Consider the following 18,184-nt stretch of genomic DNA (forward strand, 5'->3'; position numbering starts at 1 on the left):
GGAGCTCGAGACCCTCCTGAGCAAAGTGGTGAAACCTCATCTCTACAAAAAATACAAAAATTAGCCAGGCATTGTGGTTGCATGCCTGTAGTGCCAGCTACCTGGGAGGCTGAGGTGAGAGATTTGCTTGAGCCCAGGAGGTCAAGGTTGCAGTGAGCTGTGATGGCACCAGTGCACTCCAGCTTAGGCAACAGAGTAAGACCCTGTCTCAAAAAAAAAAAAAAAAAAAGATACTAAAAAAGCACTAATTTTCATGTAATGTATCAAAAGATTAGAGGACTCCACGAATAGGCTCTTGGCCTAATTAGTTTATTTGAAGTTATAAAGTTTTTAAGTATTTGTATATGTGTAACACAAAAATAAACCAATTTCAAGATACCAGTTTTAGATCACCTGCAGGTGTGTATAAATGTAAGATGTTAACATTTGACTGTTTTCAGACCATGCAGACTAGAAGAACATGTTTTCTTGGTTGTTTTTGCAAAGGCTTTTTTCTCAAGGATGGCTCCTTTGGTGGGAGAACAACAGATCACATTGCAAAAGGGTGTGGACACAGGGAAGTGTGACTCATTGGGGCCATTATTTTAGTGATCTACCGTAATGTTTTATGTTATATGGAGTAGCAGAAATATTTTCAAAACCTAGATATAAAGATTATAAATGTACTTTATACTTTACAATGCTTTATACTTTATAATTTTCAGATTCAATGCTTTATACTTAAGCTTTTTTATTTATTGTCACAATTAATACATAGAAGTGTACAATTTTTAAAAATATTGGTACAAATTTAATATCAGATTACAGTGTTAAGAATATTTGCTTTGTTTTTTCATGTCAATAATATATTTTATTTAAGCCAATATATGCAAATATCAGTTAACATGCAGTCAACATAAAACATTGACATTCGGCTTATGGATAAATAAAGTGAGTCTCTATACTCAAGAAGGATGTTCACCAAAACCATTGGTCATCAATATAGTCACCATCCATACTGACATAAAATTTATTGGAATAGTTCTTCACGATTTCTACTTGTCAATATGTTAAAACTCACATTTCCAGTGTAATGTAAAAGTTATTTACAGTGTACTACCGATATATTTTGGAAAAAGGGCCTTTGCTACACATGCTGTCTAGTTTTCTTTTATATTTTGGCCTGTTTGAATACAGTCAATACAGTCATAATGGATACATTTAATGTCTCAGGAAGTAAGGTGTTAGGCAGAGTGGGAATAGCATAATATGCATAGGAAAACCATTCACTGGTGTTAAAAGTACTAAATCCTTTTTTTTTTTTTTTTTTTTTTTTGAGACTGAGTCTCATTCTGTTACCCAGGCTGGAGTGCAGTGGCACAATCTAGGCTCACTGCAATCTCCACTTCCCAGGTTCAAGCGATTCTCCTGCCTCAGCCTCCCAAGTAGCTAGGATTACAGGTGTGCACCACCACACCCAGCTAATTTTTGTATTTTTAGTAGAGACAGGGTCTCACCATGTTGACCAGGCTGGTCTCGAACTCTTGGCCTCAAATTGATCCTCCCACCTCGACCTCCCAAAGTGCTGGGATTACAGGTGTGAGCCACTGCGCCTGGCCAAGAATACTAAATACTTTTGAAAATAAAGCCTTGAATCTTGTCTTGAATATTTCATTTCATTTTCATACTTCTACTGTGACGTAGGATATTTGAATACTTTCAGGATGTGGTAGAGAGTTTTTTTTTATATGGCTACTGTGATGTGACTCCATTTACCAGTTTGCTATAAAGTTTATAGCAGTTCATGTTACTTGGGTTGATTTCAGTAGCCATTGAGGAAGTTTTTAAAGTTTTAGTTTTATCATGTTACAGTAGTACAGTAGAGGATTCATGTGTTTGGCATTTTAGTCCATATATAATTTTCAATTAAGTACTTAAACAAATGCTTGAGTTTTAATTTTGTATACTTAACCTTGGCTGTATTGGCTATATGATGAAATGATTCATAATTCCCACTTCATGTAATAAAATTTACCAATTGGGAGAGTTGGCATGGATCTGTATGGAAAATATGCAGATGAAAGATTCCTTTTATTTGTAATTGACAAAATTGTATATATTTATTGTTTATAACATGTTTTGAAATATGTATACATTTTGAAATAGCTCAATTTAGCTAACATATATTATGTCACATACTATCATTTTTGTGATGAGAACCATTTAAATCTGCTGTCATTGATTTTTTAATAGAATACATTGTTATTTACTATAGTCTTCATGTTGTACAATAGATCTTTTAAATTTATTTCTCCTATCTAATTGAAATTTTGTATGCTTTGCCTAACATCTCTTCAACCTCCTCTCCCCGAGAGATGACACTTGTTTATGGCTTACCAATTCCTCTTTATGTATCTGGCAAACCCATCCTTTGAATATGTATGGTATTGAGTAGCTAAGAGTTTCAAGGCATCTGATATTTGAAACATATGTAGAAAATTTGGTAATGTGACTGCATTGTGTAATTTGTAGAATAGTATATAACTTTTTTTTTCTTTCTTTCTTTTTTTATTTATGAAGTATTTATTGATCATTCTTGGGTGTTTCTCGGAGAGGGGGATATGGCAGGGTCATAGGATAATACTGGAGAGAAGGTCAGCAGATAAACACATGAACAAAGGTCTCTGGTTTTCCTAGGCAGAGGTCCCTGCGGCCTTCTGCAGTGTTTGTGCCCCTGGGTACTTGAGATTAGGGAGTGGTGATGACTCTTAAAGAGCATGCTGCCTTCAAGCATCTGTTTAACAAAGCACATCTTGCACCGCCCTTAATCCATTTAACCCTGAGTTGACACAGCACATGTTTCAGAGAACCCGGGGCTGGGGGAAAGGCCATAGATCAACAGCATCCCAAGGCAGAAGAATTTCTCCTAGTCAGAACAAAATGGAGTCTCCTATGCTCACCTCTTTCTACACAGACACAACAACAATCTGATCTCTCCTTCCTTTCCCCACACTTCCCCCCCCTTCTTTTCAACAAAACCGCCATCGTCCTCATGGCCCACTCCCGATGGTCGCTGTCTCTTCGGAGCTGTTGGGTACACCTCCCAGACAGGGCGGCCGGGCAGAGGCGCTCCTCACTTCCCAGACGGGGCGGCCGGGCAGAGGCGCTCCTCACTTCCCAGACGGGGCGGCCGGGCAGAGGCGCTCCTCACTTCCCAGACGGGGCCGCCGGGCAGAGGCGCTCCTCACTTCCCAGACGGGGCGGCCGGGCAGAGGCGCTCCTCACTTCCCAGACGGGGCCGCCGGGCAGAGGCGCTCCTCACTTCCCAGACGGGGCGGCCGGGCAGAGGCGCTCCTCACCTCCCAGACGGGGCGGCCGGGCAGAGGCGCTCCTCACTTCCTCCCAGACAGCGTGGCAGCCAGGCAGAGGCGCTCCTCATCTCCCAGACGGGGCGGCCGGGCAGAGGCGCTCCTCACTTCCCAGAGGGGGTGGCCGGGCAGAGGCGCTCCTCACTTCCCAGACGGGGCGGCCGGGCAGAGAAGCCCCTCACTTCCTCCCAGACGGTGTGGCGGCCAGGCAGAGGCGCTCCTCACCTCCCAGACAGGGCGGCCGGGCAGAGGCGCTCCTCACTTCCCAGACAAGGCGGCCAGGCAGAGGCGCTCCTCACCTCCCAGACGGGGTGGCCAGGCAGAGGCGCTCCTCACTTCCCAGACGGTGTGGCAGCTGGGCAGAGGCGCTCCTCACTTCCCAGATGGGGCAGCCAGGCAGAGGCGCTCCTCACTTCCTCCCAGACGGGGTGGCGGCCAGGCAGAGGCACTCCTCACTTCCCAGACGGGGTGGCCGGGCAGAGGCGCTCCTCACTTCCCAGACAGGGCCGCCGGGCAGAGGTGCTCCTCACTTCCTCCCAGACGGGGTGGCGGCCAGGCAGAGGCACTCCTCACTTCCCAGACGGGGTGGCCGGGCAGAGGCGCTCCTCACTTCCCAGACAGGGCCGCCGGGCAGAGGTGCTCCTCACTTCCTCCCAGACGTGGTGGCGGCCGGGCAGAGGCGCTCCTCACCTCCCAGACGGGGCGGCCGGGCAGAGGCGCTCCCCACCTCCCAGGCGGGGTGGCCAGGCAGAGGCGCTCCTCACTGCCCATACGGGGTGGCGGCCGGGCAGAGGCGCTCCTCACTTCCCAGATGGGGCAGCCGGGCAGAGGCGCTCCTCACTTCCTCCTAGACGGGGTGGCGGCCAGGCAGAGGCGCTCCTCACCTCCCAGACGGGGCGGCTGGGCAGAGGTGCTCCTCATCTCCCAGACAGGGCAGCCGGGCAGAGGTGCTCCTCACTTCCTCCCAGACGGGGCGGCAGCCGGGCAGAGGCACTCCTCACCTCCCAGACGGGGCGGCCGGGCAGAGGCGCTCCTCACTTCCCAGACGGGGCGGCCGGGCAGAGGCGCTCCTCACTTCCCATACAGGGTGGCCGCTGGGCAGAGGCGCTCCTCACTTCCCAGATGGGGCAGCCGGGCAGAGGCGCTGCTCACTTCCTCCCAGACGGGGTGGTGGCCAGGCAGAGGTGCTCCTCACCTCCCAGATGGGGCGGCCGGGCAGAGGTGCTCCTCATCTCCCAGACGGGGCAGCCGGGCAGAGGTGCTCCTCAGTTCCTCCCAGACGGGGTGGCAGCCGGGCAGAGGCACTCCTCATCTCCCAGACGGGGCGGCCGGGCAGAGGCGCTCCTCACTTCCCAGACGGGGCGGCCGGGCAGAGGCACTCCTCACTTCCCAGACGGGGCGGCCGGGCAGAGGCGCTCCTCACATCCCAGACGATGGGTGGCCGGGCAGAGACGTTCCTCACTGCCTATATGGGATGGCGGCTGGGCAGAGGCGCTCCTCACTTCCCAGACGGGGCGGCCGGGCAGAGGGGCTCCTCACATCCCAGATGATGGGTGGCCAGGCAGAGATGCTCCTCGCTTCCTAGATGGGGTGACGGCCCGGCAGAGGCTGTAATCTTAGCACTTTAAGAGGCCAAGGCAGGAGGCTGGTAGGTGGAGGTTGTAGCGAGCCGAGATCATGCCACTGCACTCCAGCCTGAGCACCATTGAGCATTGAGTGAGCAAGACTCCGTCTGCAATCCCAGAACCTCGGGAGGCCGAGGCAGGCAGATCACTCGAGGCCAGGAGCTGGAGACCAGCCCGGTCAACACGGTGAAACCGCGTCTCCACCAAAAACACAAAAACCATTCAGGCGTGGCGCCACGCGCCTGCAATCCCAGGCACTCGGCAGGCCGAGGCAGGAGAGTCACAGGAGCCCGAGGCAGGGAGGTTGCAGTGAGCCGATATCACGGCAGTACAGTCCAGCTTCGGCAACAGAGGGAGACCGAAAAAAGAAGGAGAGGGAGACCGAAGAAAGGGGAGAGGGAGGGGGAGGGGGAGGGGGAGGGAATAGTATATAACTTTAAGGCCTTATTCATACGGATCAGCTACGATACATACTTCAGACAGAACAAGGAGTTAGAGTAGGATGAAAACCCTTTGGATTCTTTGGATCTGTTAATTTTTTACCTGAAGAAAATCCCAAGGGATTTGGAGGAAATAATGTTTTCATACACATTTTACGGTTACATAAACTGGCATATTTATTTTGGAAGTAGCAGCATGTAATACATTTGAAAGCACATCTACCTTACAACCCATTTGTTCCAATTTTCAGTGTATACCCTCCAGCAGGGGTCAGCAAAATTTTGCCTACAGACTCAGTATATATTTTAGGCTTTGTGGACCAAGTGGCAAAATTGAGGATATTATGTAGGAACTTAAATAACAAGAGAGAGAACAAATTTTACAAATGTTGAGTTTATAATATTCAAAATGTAATAATTGAGTACAGTTTTTGGGTAATACACAGTTTTATTTTTCTTTTATTCATTTATTTTTTTGAGATCTAGTTTTGCACTGTTGCCCTGGCTGGAGTGCAATGGCACAATCTTGACTCACTGCAACCTCTGCCTCCCGGGTTCAAGTGATTCTCCTGCCTCAGCCTCCCGAGTAGCTGGGATTACAGGCGCGTGCCACCACTCCCGGCTAATTTTTTGTATTTTTAGTAGAGACGGGACTTCACTGTGTTGGCCAGGCTGTTCTTGAACTCCTGAGCTCGTGATCCGCCCACCTCTGCCTCTGCCTCCCAAAGTGCTGGGATTATAGGCATGAGCCACCGTGCCTGGCCGGGTAATACAGTTTTATTAATGAGAAGAATGGAATTCTTTTTGGAGGGACAACATTTCACCTAATTGGGATTTCAACTTATTGTTCCCACCATGTTGATTATAAATGTTTATGTGTAAAAATTATTCTTTGCTTGTAGGCTATCCCAGAACAAGCAGTGTGTGGGATTTGGCCTGTAGGCTGTAGTTGATTTTTGTTCTATTTTCTTAGAGGTTTATTGTTTAGGAATTAACAAAGGAAGTGAAAGACTTTTGCAATAAGAACCACAAAACATAGCTGAAAGAAACAAAGATATACATAAATGGAAACACATCTCATCTTCTTGAATTGGAAGACTTAATATTGTCCATGCTATCCTTTCTAGACATTCAGTGCAAACTCTATTACAATTCCAATGTTTTTTTGCAGAAGTAGAAAAACTCATCGTAAAATTCATATGGACTCTCAAGGGACCCCAAATAACCAAAACGATCTTGAAAAAGAACAAAGCTGAAGGACTTACTCTTACTGATTCCAGAAGCTACTACAGAGCTATAGTAATCAAAACAGTGTGGTACTGGTGTAAACACAGACATATAGACCAGTAGAAAAGAATGCAGTGCCCAGCAATAAACCATTGTGAGAAAGATTGTTTATTTTTCTTTAAGAATAAATAGAGAATCAGCCATTCCTTTTTAGGTGAAGAGAAGGAGGAAATAGAGGGAGGAAGGAAGGTCGGGTGAAATTTTGAGTTAATAGATGAGCTACATCAAATGAAGCATCATATCCTTGTTACATCAATATATAAGTTCAAAGATGTCGCTGATCCTTTTGGACTTCATTTTTCCTGCATGTAAAATGAGATGATTGAGTTAAATAATCACTAAGCAGTTTGAGCTCTAAAATTCTTTGGTTGATTTTGATTTCATTCTTATCCCCTGAAGAGTTTTTCTTTGCAAGGTGTTCATTATTATCCTGTACAACCCTAGTTATTATTATTCTTTCTTCAGTTTTTATGTGTTTCAGTGTATTATTGCATACATACCAACTTTTGAAATGAAAGAAATGCTTATTTGTTCCTGGACAAATCTTTATGATGCTGATTATACTATTATACCATGTGTTTTATAATGGCAATAACAAAAATTATTTATTGTATATCATAATTATAATGTTTTTATTGTCATTTACAGTTAGCATGTGCTTTTTATACTTTTGTCTTTTTAAAATAGCAGATTCTAATTTATGATAATTTTTGGCAAAATCTTACAGAAGTTGCCATATAATGTTTCTAAATCCATTACAATTTCTTCTATTTGAGATGTTAATTCAAGAACATTTGTTGTAAAATGTTAAAATTTTGATGATGTATTTATTTTTGTTTACTAATTGGGATTTTTAAAAATAGGTGGCAATACATGTTTAACTTTTTATTTAATGAGATGTGTAAGTTCTCTTATTCAACTTTACTATTTCCTTTAGCTAAAATTTCTACTGGTAGTTATACTTACTGTTTCATACATTTTTATTGCTCCAGATTATTAGTTTGCAACATTTACCAAACCAGTTTTTGAATATGTGAACTATCCTTCATGAAAGCAACTTCAGTTTACACTGCTGGTTCTGCTTTTTCCAGATTAAGTATTTATAGTCTTGGTCAAGGGATGTTGACAAATTATTAGCTTATATAGGTTTTGTAAATCTATGTATCTGATTGCTGTAATTTAAAAGAGAAAGTTTAAAAATTTATTTTTAAATAGTTCTTTTTGATTTGGTGGATAATAGAGGAAGCAAAATATGACTCATAATAATTTGGCAATATTTAGAAGGTAACTTCTTTGTCCAGTAGGTCCTCTTTTATTGTAATTTTCACCTGGTTGAATGTTTTCTTAGAAGCATCTCTAGGCAACACAAAAATACAATAAAGGCTTTTAAAAAAATGACAGAATAGTATGCAGTTTCCCCAAAGCCCTTTGCAATTCTGCAGACAACCAGCAGGGGATCTCCTCTACACCCAATTTCCTTCTGAGTACAGTTGGTAGATAGTGTCTGTGATTATACTGTTGGGGCATTTAATGGAAAATTCGACAGTGGCTTTGAGAGCGTTCTTAGTTGAGCATAAGTAATATGATGTGATAAAATATTATCTTTATTCATAACTCGAAATATTTGGCGGTTGGATATTGTTTTTAAAAAGTGTTTTGTATTGTTATATTAATAACTGTAAATTCCAGAATCCTTTGAATATTTGGCCTTTATAAGGAAATAAGAAATCCTGAAATTGTACAGAAACCAGCGCAGTACTTTGCATACATTGTTGCTCAGAACGGGTCTTCAAAAAGAATGAATGTGAAATATCTTAATTTTAAGTTATGATTTTAAGTAATCATTTCAGTATTGGAAACATATCTTTTTCTCAATTCTGTACTTCTTGTCTATTGGTTAATAGCAGGTTATAGGTACTGATGGGTGCATCACTTTTATTTTCCTTGATAGTAATTACATAAGTAGGTACTTTGAAATGCAGTTTTCCTTGAAAATATAATTTTAAAAAATGTTTTATTTCTAAAACATTGTTTTGTTCACTCAAAACTGAGTGTATAAGAAATAATTTGACATTGTCAATTTGATGAATGTTAGGAGTATAATAGCTTTTTGAAACTATTTGGAAGTAGCTTAATACTTTTAAAGAAATTGATAATTATTTTATGCTCATTAAATAGTATTTTGAAAATCAGTTATGAAGAAATTTTAAACATATTTTATTATAGAACTTCACAGCTGATATTAATTCTAGAGATATGGAAGTCAGTGCTTTATAAACCCAAGGGATAAAAAATAGTAACTAAAGATAAATGTTGAGATTAAGCTACTTTTACATTTACTGGAAAACAGTAACTCTTTGTTTTGTATCCATGTGTGTATTTCCACTCTGAGGTGTTTATCTTTTGTTGTTTTACAAACAATTGAAGCAGAAATATCATCAGTTCTCTGCAGTATTTCATGTAACATGTGATGTTATGTTGTTTCTTTCTATTATGACAAATATAGTATCCAGGAATTTCAGGGATCGCTTATAAAATTTTGTAGTATGATCTGCTTGCTTTAAGCATAAACATGCTTGCACATATGAGGAATAATTTATGCCATGTACCAAATTTCCTGGGGTTTAAAACCTCAATCCCACAATTATTTTCACAAAAGAAAATGGAAAGAAATAACATTTTAGGATTTTTTCGATATCCTTTTTGTATGTACATTATACAAGTTGAAGACAAAATACATTTTTAAACAGTTTTCTTGTAGTTTAAAATTTGTAGTTTACAGTGTAGAAAATGCAGTCAGTGGTTTATATTTATGGAAAAATGTATATTTTAGCAGATAATAAAACACCACATGAGGAGTATGTATAGAAATAAAATGTGAAACTTAAAAAAGTTTGTCAAAAGAGCAGTGATCTTTCATGGATGTGAAATAAATACTGTATATTTAAGTTTCTTAATTTTGACCTACTGTCAAATTGTATAGAAGAAAATATTGATCGTTTGGGAAGTGGAAAAAGACTTTGGAACATATTTAGTGTGCAGCTGTTGTAAAGCAAATTGAAACTGACGTATTTCATCCTGTGCTTATTAAAACTTTGTCTGTGTGAACACTTGCATCTTTTCTTTTTGTTTTAGATATTTGGTTTCCAGGCAGGACTGACGTCTTTGGATTGCAGTGGATCTTACTGCTTACCTGTACCAATTATTCCCTCTTTCAGCACTGCTCTTTATGGGAAACTTCTGAAACTCCCCACATGCTGGTAAGTCTTACGTGTTAAAATGTGATTTATGTTAATTTCCATTTATTAGGAGGGAAAAAAACCCCAAATGTATCTGTCTTATGCCCATGCTAGTTTTATACAAAACTTTAGAAAAAAATATCTAAACTTGTACTTTTACTGAGACACTAAAAGTCTTTTATAAGTGTCTGAAATCTGTTAGTTCATAGTGTCTTTTGTGATAGCAATAACTGTTATTAGGGTAATAACTGTTAATTCATGTTGAATGTATGTAAAATACTACTTGAGATTATAATAGGAACTGTAAGAGCAAGTGCCTTTTTTTCAAGAGTGGGTATAAAGATTTTAAAAAGTTATAAATTAATATTCAAGACCAAAGTATTTATCTATTAAATAATAATTTCATATATGTTCATACCCACTGACAAAAGTGTACCCATTACGTAGAGTTAGAATGTATTTACATGTCTAGTAGCTATATTTTGTAAGAAATTGATTGTAGCCCTCACCATTTGCATTCCGAATTGAGTGCTATATTTGGAGGTCACATTTCCTTAAATTCGGAGAGATTTACAGAAAGAAAGCCAGTAGTTACCAGTTATAAATTTTTAGTTTAAAGGAATGCTTTTAATATATTGTTTAAATATATAAAATAATATTTAAATATATGAAATTAATTTTTAGTGAACCATTTTTCCAATTTAAAATGTGATTTAGAATATGTCTTTTGCATTCTCATTCTAATTAGTAAGCTTATTTTTGCAGGATAGTTTTTCTATTAGTTTTTTAGTAAAAATGACATAACCTTTAGAAAATTAGCATTAATTTCTTATCTAAAATACTTCAGTTGCTAAAAATTTGTTTCTTTAATAATATATAACTTGTAAAATGAAATTATAAAATAATTACTCATATTTTTAAGAAACTTTGCCTGCTGATACAGAAAATTTTTTTAAAAGTTGTAGTTAAGTCTTAGTACCAATTCCTCTATAAAGTGAAACCATTATTAAATTATTATTCTTAATTTCTAGTGATAAATTTCATTTTGTCCTTACTCCTCCATACCTCTCACATGTCATTTATTATGTTATATAGAGATAGATTTAACTTTTTATTAGCATACATGGTGTGTTGCATTTGAGTCAAGTTTTATATTCTGATCTATTAAGAAATAAACTGGGATATGTCACAGTTGATATGGTAATATCAATTTTAATAGGTATTTGTGAAAACTATTTTCTCCATTATGTGCTGATTAATTTATCATTTCTAGGACTAAAATAGTTTTATTGCAAACAGTGCCATTTACTATAGAAAATTCTTAATTTCTTTAAAAAAGTCCACATTTTTCAAAATGATTATAGCCTTTATATAAAATCAATATTGAAATAAGTAAGGCTTATTTGAAGGATACAAAGAGGGTATTATGAATACTGTCAAATGTTACTTAAAATATGCCTGCAGACATCTAGAAATAATATTCCAATTAAATACTGAAAGCATGAGATCACAGAATGCCAATATTTTTTGGATGTGTTTTGCTTTTTTGTAGTTAAGACTACTTCTATGTTATTTCAGTGATATTTTTGCTATGCTTTATAGAAGTATATTGATTTGAAATAGTTTCTTGAAAATTTCTTAATAAATGTAAAAAAAACTTTAGTAACTCTAACTTGAAAATAAAGACAAAACTTAATAAATTGAGATACTGGTTGGTTTTAGTGCAGTTTGAATTCAATAAAATACTGCTTAAGCAGTATGTCCTATAAGTTTAAAGAAAGCAGACAGTTTCCCTGGGACGTCAGAGATAGCTGATGAGATGAGGTCCTGTTAGAATTGGACATTAATGGATGAGACAGATATCCATGTATCTATCACTGCATACAGTGGGCAAATAATTTGGAAAGTTACTCTACCTTAGACTTGTCCATGAGCAATGATATCAAAGTGTTTTAATATGAACACTTAAAAATAGTTAAACCAGTTAATCAAATATTCATTAGTCCCATTTCTTCATGTTCGTGTTTGTTAAAGTCTAACAAAAATATAGTCTCAAATTCACTTTGTCCTATAATTGAGGGTTCAAATGTGTGATTTTATTTGTAGAGAAATATATGCAACATATTTTGGAAGTTTGGAGTATAGAAATAGTATATTGGCTTAGAAAGTCATGGAAAACATGGAGGGGTAATTTTTAAGCAGGCTATTGAGGAATGGATATAATCTGAAAGAGCATACTATACTGTTTTATACAGTCCTAGGTACCTAGTTAAAGTTCATGACAGTCCTGTGAGATAAGATGATATTCTCTCTTATAAACTCTTTCTAATTTTCAGAGAGGTTAAATAAGTTGTCCAAAGTCACACACTGGCCTCACAAGATTTTCATGGAGGATTGCCTGATTTGAACATCTTTGGTTGTTTTATTACTTGAAGGAGTGAAGGGGACATATATAATCTTCTGTTAATCAGTTTTTAAGGCCCAGTATGCTTCTTGCCTATGGTTAAAGTAAATTTCCATGGAGCGAAAGGCTAGCTAATAAATCTGAACTCTGCTAGTATTAGTTAATAGTATGTAGATATTATTGTAATTCTGATCTTAAAATTGTGGATATTAGCATTAGGTGGAATCTTAGATATTATCCCAATTACTGAGTCTTTATGACATACTTTTGGTTTATAGCCATCTGTCTACTGCTTGAACATTTTATTCAAGGATGTTAGCTACTTTCTGGGCCAACCATTATTGGGCAGCTCTAAATTTCTTTCTTTTATTTAATCAAAGTTTGCTTTTATGAGAAGTTTATACTTGGATTTCAGCCTAAGAATAATGTTTCTTCTCTGATATAATTATTACTTATATATATCATGAGGCATTTTCATTCTCAGAGAAATGTGTGAGAAAACACATATTTCTTTTTAAGATTGAGGGACTTCTAAGTTCCCATTTTTTACTTAGCACAGTGCCAATTGTTGATTTTAACTAGTGAAGTTATTGAACAGATCATTTGTAGGGGAAAAATGCTTCTGTGAAATCTTTGAGTTCAGTGTTAATTAGAAGTTACAGGACTTGGTGCTGGTAGGCTGGTGGTATTGATGTGGTGTGTGAAGGGCAGGTGAGGCAGATACTGGTCCTTTTGCCTCCCTGGAAGTGAAACTGAAGGCATCATTTGCCCCAGCTCAGAATGACACCAGGGTAAATTCTTTTAGTTTTAATGGATACTGGGACCTTCAAGTCTAAAAAAAATTGCCAGTAATACTTATTATCAACAGAATAAGTAACCTTCCAGGGCTTAAAGTGATGTTTATTCAACTGCCCTGTTCTTAATAATACCACAGTTTGAGGCCTCAAGAAGCTATACTTGGGTGTTTTTAATGAACCTGGAGATAGATCTTCCTTCCAAAACTGTGTTCCTCAGTCTGGTTTTGTGATTAACATTCCCTTTAACTAAATGCCTTAAAACTACTAAGCCTTAAATGGGATGTTATTCTCTTATTTCCACCTGATAGGTATTAGACCGATTTTTCAGCTTTGCTTCTGGCATCTAAGATGTGCTTTTATGGAATGTTTTGAACAAAAAAGAAACATTAACATCTGTTACAATCTTCTCATTTCAAAGTTGGGAAAACTGAGTTCCAGAGAGGTCAAATTTCTTGCCTAAGACCACACAGTTAATTAATATCAGTGCCTCAATTTGATCCTCTCCTTCTTGATTTAAGGCTCGATCAACTGTACCATTTTGCTTAAAACAATTGCTATTACTATTTCAAAAAATAACTATTTTTAAATATAAAATTCAGTAGCATTAAGTACATTCACATTGTGCAGTAGTGCCACCATTCAACTTTCTGTCTCTATAAATTTGACTATTCTAGGTACCTCACTTAAATGGAATCATTCCATATTTGTCATTTGTGTCTGGCTTATTTAACTTAGCATGTTTTCAAGTTTAATCCATGTTGCAGCATGTAGCAGAATTTCCTTCCTTATTCATTCATTTGTAAGACTGAATTTTATGTATTCATTTTATGTATATGCCACATTTTGTTTATCCATTTATCCATTGACAAATACCTCTCCTTTTAGCTATTGTGAATGATGCTGCTGTGAACATGCATGTACAAATATCTGTTTGAGTCTCTGCTTTCAGTTATTTTGAGTATATACCTAGAAGTGGAATTGCCGTATCATATGGTAATTCTATGTTTTTGAGAGCTGCCATACTGATTTTCACACCACTTTACACCTGCAACAGTGATGCAAAAAGGTTCCAATTTCTCCATATTTTCATCAACACTTATTATTTTGTTTTTTGATAATAGCTATCATAACAAATATGAGGTGATATCTCATTGTGGTTTTAATTTGCATTTTCCTAATGATTAGGAATGTTGACCATCTTTTCATGTCCTATCTATTCAAGTCCTTTGCTCATTTTTAATTAGTTTTTTTTCCATGAGTTGTAGAAGTTCTTTATGTATTGTGTAAATTAATCCCTTATCAGATATACGATTTGCAAGTATTTTCTTCCACTGTGTGGAACCACATTGCAGGGTCCTGGCTGGAGATGCATCAATAAACAAAATAGGCAAGTTATTTCCCCTCATGGCAATAGAGAATAAACATTCTCTTAATTAAGGGAATTTTAAGTAGAGAAAAATTGCTCCACGTAGATTGTCTTTTAAAATTGAATCATAAAATCATCCTTTTTGCTGTACTGAGCCTTGAAAGGAGGTGTTTAAATAGTTCTTGATAGCATAACACTTTTGGATTACTTAACATTTTTCTATTTATTATTTTTAATGTTTCAGTGGATGCAGCATTTTTACTTTTTCTTAATGATTCATGTTTGAACTGAAAACCATCGAATTAGGAGTAGCGCAAACAGTGATAGGAATTGAAATATAGATTCCTGCAGATAAATGAAAAAACCCATTGGATAAATTAAATATATTTTTTATTTACCAGCTCTGAAAACATTCTTCAATTGTTAAATGATGTTGTAGTGTGCATTTGATGATTCAGGACTTAATGCAAGCTTTTCTAAAAACTTGATTTCTTATCAGGTATTTTAACATGTACAGCTTGAACAACATGGGCTTGAACTGTGTGGGTTCAATTTCTTTCAATAACTATATTGGAAAATTTTTTTGAGATTTGTAACAATTTGAAAATTTGCAGATGAACCATTTAGCCTGAAATATCAAAATAATGAAGAAAAAGTTAGGTATGTTATGAATGCATACAATTTATGTGTATTTTAGTATATTTTATTATTTACTACCATGCTTATACAAAAATTTATTATAAAAAGTTAAAATTTGGCCAGGAATGGTGGCTCACGCCTCTAATTCCAGCATTTTGGGAGGCCAAGGTGGGAGGATTCCTGGAGCCCAACAGTTCCAGACCCCACTTGTAGAAAAATAAAAAGGTAACCAGGCATGGTGGCATGTGCCTATAGTCTCAGCTATTTAGGTGGCTGAGGTGGATCACTTGTGCTCGGGAGATTGAGACTGCAGTGAGCCATGATCATGCCACTGCTCTCCAGCCTGAGTGACAGAGTGAGACCCTGTCTGTTTCAAACCCCAAAACCAAAAAGGTAAAATTTGTTAAAACTTACGCACACAAATGCTTAGGGACCACATGTGGCACCATTCAGAGCTGATAGAAATGTAAACAAACATAAAGATGCAGTATTAAATCATAACTGCATAAAGTTAACTGTAGTACTACATGGTGTACTACTATAATAATTTCGTAGCCACCTTTTGTTGCTACTGCGGTGAGCTTTTGTGTTGTATCTTCTTAAAATGCTGTGTGATAGTAAGCATGTCCATGTGAGCAGTCCCTGAGCAGTTCCTCTCTACAATATGACTGTGTATTGCAATAGAAAGTGATCTGTCACAGTTCTCACATATTTGTCATTGGGCTTAGTGCAATACTGTAAAATACTATAAACTTTTTTTTTTTTTTTTTTGAGACGAAGTCTCAGTCTGTTGCCCAGGCTGGAATACAGTGGCATGATCTTGGCTCACTGTAGCCTCTGCCTCCTGGGCTGAAGTGATTCTCGTTCCTCAACCTCCTGAGTAGCTGGGATTACAGGTGCTTGTGCCACCACACCCAGCTAATTTTTGTATTTTTAGTAGGGACGAGGTTTCATCTTGTTGGCTAGGCTGGTCTTGAACACCTGGCCTCAAGTGATCTGCCCACCTTGGCCTCCCAAAGTGCTGGGATTACAGGTGTGAGCCACCACACCCAGCCCTGCAAACCTTGAATAACACCACAGGGTCCACACAAGGGTGATTCTGGAAGTGGTTCCAAGAAGCAGAAAAAAGCTATGATGCTATAAGACAAAGTTGAGTTGCTTGATGTGTACCACAGGTTGAATTCTGCAGCTTCAGTTGCCTGCCCTTTCAAGAGAGATAAATTCAGCATAAGGACTATTGTAAAAAATAAAAGGAAATCTGTGAAACCATTGCTTCAGTTTTGCCGGCTAGCACAAACACTTTTCACTTTTTGTGAAATATCTTTTTATTTTGTATTGAAAATGCAGCTTTTATGTGCGTGCAGGATTGCTATAAGAAAGGAATACTAGAAACTCTAATATGATTTGAGAAAAAGTGAAGTCATCATGTGACAACTTAAAGCAAAAAGAAGATGAAAGATCTAAAGGTGAAGAATTTAATGCCAGCAAATGATGGTTTGACAATTTTAGAAAGAGGTTTGGCTTAAAAAATTTCAAGAGAACAGGAGAAGTACTTTCTGCTACCAAGAAACTCATCTTAGTCAGCAGATGAGTTTCCTAGGTGCCATTAAGAAAATTATTGAGGAGAAAGGATATCTGCCTGAACAGATTTTAAGTGCAGATGAAAGTGCCCTAATCTGGAAAAAAATGCCACCAAGGACATTTATTAGCAAGGAAGTGATGAGTGCTCACAGACCTGTGCCAGATGATAAGAAGTAGGAGAAGCAGTGCCAGAAAACAAATTGACATTGTACAGTCTGGCAGAAGGGTTCCAGTTATTCAAGATTGCCTTTGACTTTTTTTATGACATGGACCATCCTATGATAGGGGCACTGCATTATTTGGAATAAATTTCTTGGAAAGACTGACCAGTCTTTCTATATGTTAATGGTCTTGCCAATTTCTGTCTTTCCTTATGTTTTTGGTTGTGATTTGATAATGTGTTTAGATAAATAACTTGTCAAAAAATACATACATTTATAGTTTTTAAAACATGGCCTATGTGTATGAAATTAAAAGGATACAAAAAGCACAATTATAGGTAAATAGTATGTATCTTTATATTAGATTTTTTTCCCTTTATTTTTTTAGAAAGGGCACAACGAGCATTTGACATATGTTAACAAGCAATAGAGTGTTGATCCAATGAGAACAGAAAGTTTCCTTTGATTGTGATTTTGGAAAATTTGATATTTTCCACATGGAATTTTATGGTCAGTTGGGTGTGAAGTTGTATAGGCAAATATGATCCATTTCCAATTCCCTAGTTTAATGTTTTAAACTTAGTAAAATAGTGTGTTTAGTGGTGTCCAAATGAGCATTTACAACTCATTCTTAGTTTATTGCCTTTAAATTTGATTTTTGGTTATTGGAGAATATTTCTACATGATCTATATCTATGTCAGAATAATTATATTGACTTTTCCTCAGTATTTGGCTTTGCCTGTGTACAGCAGTGGGAAATATTATCCTGTGACAACATTCTATTCTAGTGACAGCATTTTAAAAAATATACCTGTGTTTCATTATTTTTGTGAGGGAGAGTGAAAGTCAATAGTATTCTTTGAGTGCAAAAGAACTCTAAGTTGTTAATGAATTTTTTTTAAAGGGAAATGGCTTGGTTAGTAATTATTAAATTTAGCCTAGATTTTCTTTTTATGACTACCTTTAAGTTTTTTTCTTAACTGTGTTTTGATGATTTAATTTCTTTTTAAATATATTAACTTGAAATGTGAGAACAAATAATCATTGGCGGTTCCCATATTCAAAAGATCAGATAGTGCTTAGGTTAGTGGCAGAAGAAAATTTCTAATAATAGCATCATAATCCCCTTGTATAGCATTTTGTACTTAACTAAGTTTCACTGCATACAGGAAATTTTTTGATACTCACAACCAACCTTTGAAATAAACAGGTATCCTTATTTCTATTTTATAGATCTGGAAATGGAGGATTAGGGAAGGTGATATGGTAGACCTAGAGAGATAAAATCGCTTGCATT

At 37.8% G+C, this 18,184-nt stretch overlaps 1 protein-coding gene across 19 annotated transcripts in view; it reads left to right on the forward strand.

The window, feature by feature from the left end:
- VPS13B (vacuolar protein sorting 13 homolog B) overlaps positions 1–18,184 on the forward strand; it is a 916,166-nt gene that overhangs the window by 152,983 nt on the left and 744,999 nt on the right. For all 19 annotated transcript variants that reach the window (XR_008509424.2, XM_054519206.2, XM_054519208.2 and 16 more), the window contains one exon: positions 9,835–9,959. Coding sequence is in view for 18 of the 19 variants with exons in the window: in XM_054519206.2 (XP_054375181.2) it covers positions 9,835–9,959 (125 nt within the window). In the remaining variant the exon portion in view is untranslated. The remainder of the gene's footprint in view (positions 1–9,834; positions 9,960–18,184) is intronic.

Source organism: Pongo abelii, chromosome 7 (assembly GCF_028885655.2).
Source record: "Pongo abelii isolate AG06213 chromosome 7, NHGRI_mPonAbe1-v2.0_pri, whole genome shotgun sequence".
NCBI classification, from domain to species: Eukaryota; Metazoa; Chordata; class Mammalia; order Primates; family Hominidae; genus Pongo; species Pongo abelii.